The sequence below is a fragment of the Oratosquilla oratoria genome, chromosome 5 (genome assembly GCF_046742065.1).
Source record: "Oratosquilla oratoria isolate Oo_2021 chromosome 5, ASM4674206v1, whole genome shotgun sequence".
Taxonomy (NCBI): domain Eukaryota; kingdom Metazoa; phylum Arthropoda; class Malacostraca; order Stomatopoda; family Squillidae; genus Oratosquilla; species Oratosquilla oratoria.
The window spans coordinates 74,078,294-74,083,845 of record NC_134781.1 but is presented as its reverse complement, the minus strand read 5'-3'; the positions used below and the strand labels follow the sequence as shown (position 1 = coordinate 74,083,845).

At 48.9% G+C, this 5,552-nt stretch overlaps 1 protein-coding gene across 2 annotated transcripts; it reads right to left on the bottom strand.

The window, feature by feature from the left end:
* Positions 1–923: 923 nt before the first annotated feature.
* On the bottom strand, positions 924–2,878 carry LOC143025269 (uncharacterized). 2 transcript variants are annotated; one of them, XM_076184734.1, is made up of 2 exons: positions 2,830–2,878; positions 924–2,693 (listed from the first exon to the last, which is right to left on the bottom strand). In XM_076184734.1, the coding sequence occupies exon 2, from the start codon at positions 1,373–1,375 to the stop codon at positions 968–970; it is 408 nt and encodes a 135-aa protein (XP_076040849.1). In that variant the 5' UTR covers positions 1,376–2,693; positions 2,830–2,878; the 3' UTR covers positions 924–967. The 2 variants fall into 2 exon arrangements, with proteins under 2 accessions (XP_076040849.1, XP_076040850.1); XM_076184735.1 differs by having other exon boundaries at positions 2,830–2,872.
* Positions 2,879–5,552: the final 2,674 nt, after the last annotated feature.

The window sequence follows — 5,552 nt, the reverse complement described above, 5'->3', positions numbered from 1 at the left end:
ATATCAATATCAATATATATATATATTCATTTATTTATTTATTTTTTATAAAAATAATATTGTACAATTCACATAGTGCATAAATTCTATGTAGAATATTGTATCTTGCTCAGCGGTTCCTGGGCCTTCCCCTACCCCTCGGTCGCCCTTTGCCCCCCCTTCTCTTGCGAAGAGGGGTGGAGCCGTTCCCATGGCGACACATGGGACAGGGGTGATCGAGTGGTAGAGATACCGTGTCCTGAAGGAAGTTGCTGATGCCCAGCCCCCGAGGTCCTGCACCCGTTCCACAGAGTGGGTGCGGAGAAACGCCAGCGATGCCGCGAGGCCTCTGATGTTGTGGGCGTGGGGGGCATGGCCCGGGTCGGCCTTCCGGTGCCCTGTTGGTGGTGTCAGCTAGCCAAGACAGGAAGTCCAGAACTGTGCTAGCGGAGATGGTCACTATCGCGTGTCTCCGAAGGAAGTCCTGGAATCTCCGGTTGGGAGGGTTGTTGGATCTGGATGACGGTCGGGACCGTAGCGAAGACGCGGTCTGTCGCTTCCTGGTCGAACAGACCACGGGAAAGGGGAGCTGCTCTCACCACGCCCCGGCGAGCTATCTCCGGGGCCGACCGCGCTGCAGACTGACGAGCTGCCAGACGAGCCGCGGTGAAGGCCCTCGCTGCTGGGGGTAGGGCTGATGACGCCATGTTGGCTGTACCCTCTGCCACGGTAGAGAGTGCCGCCAGGGTGTCTCTGCATACAGAAAACACGCGAATCAAATTAGTAGGGCGAGAAGGATCCCGATCCCCGGAGGGTGTAATAAAGTCACATCGCTCAATTGTAGAACGTATAACATGCGAAGCCGAGGTCGTTTCCGAACGACCTCGTCCTCGGGCGCTAGTCAAGAGGCTCCGTCCTGGGTGAAGACGCTACCCGAGCGTCTCTCGCCAGGACAGGTCTGGACCCTCTATAGATTGAAATATCCCACTCACCTCAATTCTTCCCGCGGGAAGTCCTCAAAGCTCGTGGCGAGCGTCGTCAGCCAGTTCCTCATCATCGCCATTGCCGTGACGGTCGAGATGGTAGAGGCAAGGTCTTGTCTGGTCGAGGCCTCCGTCGTCAGCAACTTAGCCTCCGGTTCACTAAGTTGCTGGGGGAGGGCGGGGTCCCTGCCCGAGTGCCACAAGCAATCGCGCAGGCCCTCCGGCGCGAAGGGTGGTGGCAGGACGACGGGGAATGATGAAGGGATATGCCGTCGAGGAGGAACCGTCTTGGGTTGGTCTTGGGCCCGCTCGAGAGCAGGGATGTCTAAGGCTTTCTCCCCTTTCTCCTGCGGGAACCAGGCGTTTGGGGAGAGTGCTACCGCCGGTGAGTCCCCCGACCTGTCGACAAACATATGCCCATCAGGGTTTAAACGAGGGTTCTCCAGGAGAGCACCTAATGCGTCCAGAGTGTTAGAGGTGGAAATCCTGGAGGGCGTGGAGGCCGGGGCGGAGAGGGGTCGAATCTTATATAGAACCTTAGCCCCCTCCGCGTCGTTGGCCCACTTTAGGATAACGTCATCTCTCCTCCTCCAGCCCTCCAGTAGCGAGTAGTCGGGAGACCAGGCCACTAGCTTGTGATCTTCTCCAAACGAGTACTCCCAGGACCGGGGAAGGTCACACCATGAGAAGGGGTGAACTCAAGAGTCCGTCATGGTAGGAGGATAAGGTAAAGAAGAACTGTAGTGGTCCTCCACCCCGTCCAACCCGACGGACGTCTGATTGGGGGGTTCCTCCTGAGAGGGGCCTTCTAGTCCTATACCTGTCGCCGGCACGGAGGGGCGGAGGGAAGGACCAGGAGGGAGAGTGGGAGGGGGGGCTAGAGCCGTAGGTTCAATAGGAGGTTGCTCTGGAGAGGGGTGCGTTATGATTTGCGCGGTCTGAAAGGCCGGATAATGTGATAGGGCCGATTCAAGGACGGGGCCTATCAGGGACGGAAGGAGGGCAGCCACTTGGGCAGCCAGAGTTCCCTCTCCCCTCGTTTCGTCCCCCGGCTCCCTGCCCTTGTGGGATTTACGGCGAGGAAAAGGAGAGCGAGGAAGGGAGGGTGAGTTGGGGGGAGAGGCTGTGGAGGGTGGGGACAAGCTGAGCGTCCTGGACCTCGGTGAGGCAGACCTCTTTTTCGAGCGAGATTTCCTGCCGGGTTCACGTGAGTGAACTAGGGAGGAAGACGAGTTCGTGGGGGTGCTTGACAAAGCAAGCCGTAAGGGTTTTAAGGACCCTTGATGGTCGGATGTATGGGGCTGCCGAGAGGCCTGAGGACGCTCGGGGACACCATACTCCGTAACATCAGACTCGTCCCCTTGTACTCCGAGAGGCCCAGGTTGTCCACCAACGGAAGTCTCGGAGACATAGGGAGACGGATGGCGAGGGCGAACGAGGCCCAATTCCACGCCTAACGCCGGATCCGCCCACACCAGGGGGGGGGTCGTCAGCGGATTTCAATTTCCGAGCTCTGCGCCATGCCTCCCGAAGAAGTTCGAGGGCGGCTAGCTTGGAACGGGTTTTGGGAGGAGCAGCACGAATCTCCTCAACCCGCGCTTTGCACACAACGCAGGCTAGGGGGTTAAAGCCAGCTTGTGAGAAACAAGGGGCATGGCGGGAGCAGAGGTCGTGGTGGCCGTCTGACGAGATCCTGGCTGTGCAGCCGGATTCCACACACAAGCGTTTGGTCTGAAAATAGAATAATGATAATCATAGAAGGGGTGTCCCAAAGGTGTCTGGACACAACACCGAAGGGGAAAAACTGCAGGAGAACAGGTAGGGCTCCCTACGAGAACACACGAGCACGAGCAGGAACCAGACTTACCGGCATGAAAAGAAGGTGGGTTGTGGAGTGACCGACTCGTCTGGTTCCGCGATGCTAAGTGACGCGACGTCCGGCTCGAGGTAGCCGGGTAAGAAGGGAGGGAATAGGGAGGGGGAGGTGGGGTCGACAATGCGCATGCCTGCACAGAGCCGGGAATTTTAAATTTCCGATGATTTTGGCGGAAAATTCAAACCACACTCAACCTTCGGGAAATGGCCATATGACCAGGAGTGTGGTATGGGATTATCGCTATAGCTTCGCTGTGCAGGTTTCTTTCAGCCGATAATAACCTAATATCTGAATAAGCGCTCTAGTCTTTAAGTTCTGGTTAAGGGACCCCCTAAACTGCAATCAAGCATTGTATGACTTTCAATGACATCTGTATTTGGACGAAAGGAGAACTTGGAAGTTATACATGTACGCCATCCATACTATACGTACGAGTGATATGCCTAATAAGACACCAAGTAATAATTTGAATAAACTGACAAACTAACGACTGAGTGAACGGACAAGCGACTCCGTGAACCACCATGTCAGTCAGCATCTGCGTTCCCTTTACGTTCAAGACTATTCTGTTGACTGCTGTTTAGTGTCAAGTTCGAGTAAAGTCTATCGTGTTCGGTGTTGGTTGTACTTACGTTGGCGGCGAGAAGCTCCTCTGTGGTGATGAGTTCGTCTTCAAATGCACTAATCATAACACCTTCAATGACTTGCACACTCGTTAGCGGTGCTCATACACTGGCACTAATAAAACTTGCAAGGCTGAATCGACTGGCACTCCTAATCGCAACAGAAACACTGGAAAGATGATCCTTGTCGAATGAGGATTGTTACATAGGTCAAAGTCCCATTTTTGGCCTCTTCTCCCTTGTCCTCAAGACAACAAATTTGAACGTCTAACTCCTGCAGGCAACGTGACGTCATCGGCAATTCGTAAATATAATTGGCTGACAAGAACACGTCATATTTCTCTAACGAATCACGATGCAAGTGAGTGCATACGAAATCTCACCTAAAGCAGCCACTGGGTTATTTGAAAAAAATGTCGAGATGAGGGCTGTGTTATTTCTTATTACATTTTTGGCGTTATATTTATAAGACTCAAACTTCTACAGTACTAATTCATATAGATATGAATGGTAAGTTATGAATTTTGATATTTGTTACATTATCAAATCTTAGTGTAAATAGTTGACATTCTGCTCACGTTTGAGCGAACACATGCAGTTCCTACACGAAAACGGCCATGAACATGCTTATTTTAGGTCATTAATTCATATTAAATATGTTACATATCAGGTATTACTTCAGTGAATTTTGCAACATGGAATTAAGACTATTCCACACTGAACTTACAGTTCTTATAGTTATATATAAATAGAAATTAATAAAATGACTACCATTTGGCTCCAGCTATGGGAGCGTGTATGTACGTGGGTATTTTGTGTGCAGGTTCGTATATAAGTATGAATGTGTGTGTATATGTATGTATATATGTATTTATATATGTAAGTGCCACGACCAACCTAAGGGATAGATAAAACACCTACACATACATGGGGTATAGAAACACACAAATAAAATCAGAAATCCACAGCGTAAGCTAAATGACATGATAATCTTAAATATGATCAACGTAAATCGTTTGGTAAATAGGTAGTTTCGGAGCCAGATGCTCGATAACTTCTCCAATATGAATTCCTCTACTGTAAGTACTGTTGCGCAACACAACAGAGATAGACTAGTTTTTTGTAGTTTGGAACTGACAGAGGGAGAGAGGGCAGAGACATACTCAACGTTCTTTGTCTAATCATGAGACGTCCGAAATACTCGGCAGGCGGAGAAATTTGCGACTTCACGTAATACACTGTCATGATTATCGTCAAATGTAGTGAATTTGAAAAAACTGTAGGACAACTACACTCACAGTATACTAGATTTTACTAAGGACAATTCAACAATTTGTCTAATATTCGTATAGATTTAACTTTTATTTTGTTATTCAGCTTCTCAATATATGACGCAAAGGTAATGTGACATTTAGAGATTCAAAAAAGTAAACGAAGTCGTTTCTACTCAAACGAAAACACTTAGTTGTGTATAAGTGCCATACATTGATTGCGTTTAATTGGTGATGTGTTCAGCGGCAGTCGAAGAGTTTTGTCGTAATGGCGGAGTGGAGAAAATTTCCGTTGTTCAGACGTCAACCGTGGTGGCGTTACATCTTTCTCTGCTTGTCTTTCTCTTCTTTTTTGTGTTCGTGTTCTCTCTTGTCTTGCGACTTGCTAGATAAGACCACCCGTTTGCGCGGGATCGGTTTTTGTGGGAGGGGAAGAATGTATGTAACAAAATGAAAAGATAGTAGTGTATAACAGAGGGCTTTAGGGATATTTATTTCGTGGCGTCGTGGCTTTGGAGGTATGGGCAGGAAACTTGGGTTGGAGACTGGGATTAATGTGTAACCGTGAGGTTACGTGGAATATCTATTCTTCTTATCCTCATCCAACAAAGTTAGAAAATGAGTAGGAGGCTTAGACTTAGGGAAAGATAGAGAAATTGGAAATAATTTTAATGGTAGGTAAACTGAAATGAGATGTAGTAGGAGAGAAAGTTAGAAATGAAAATAATTTCAGTAGAAGAAAAAATTTATGTAGTTGTTTGTGCATGTAGTTGTGTTAGTTTTGGTTGCGGTATAGTTTTGTGTGTATTCTATACATAGA

Excerpts from the sequence above, each read along its gene's own strand:
- LOC143025269 (XM_076184734.1), bottom strand. The coding sequence starts at position 1,375 with ATGTTTGTCGACAGGTCGGGGGACTCACCGGCGGTAGCACTCTCCCCA.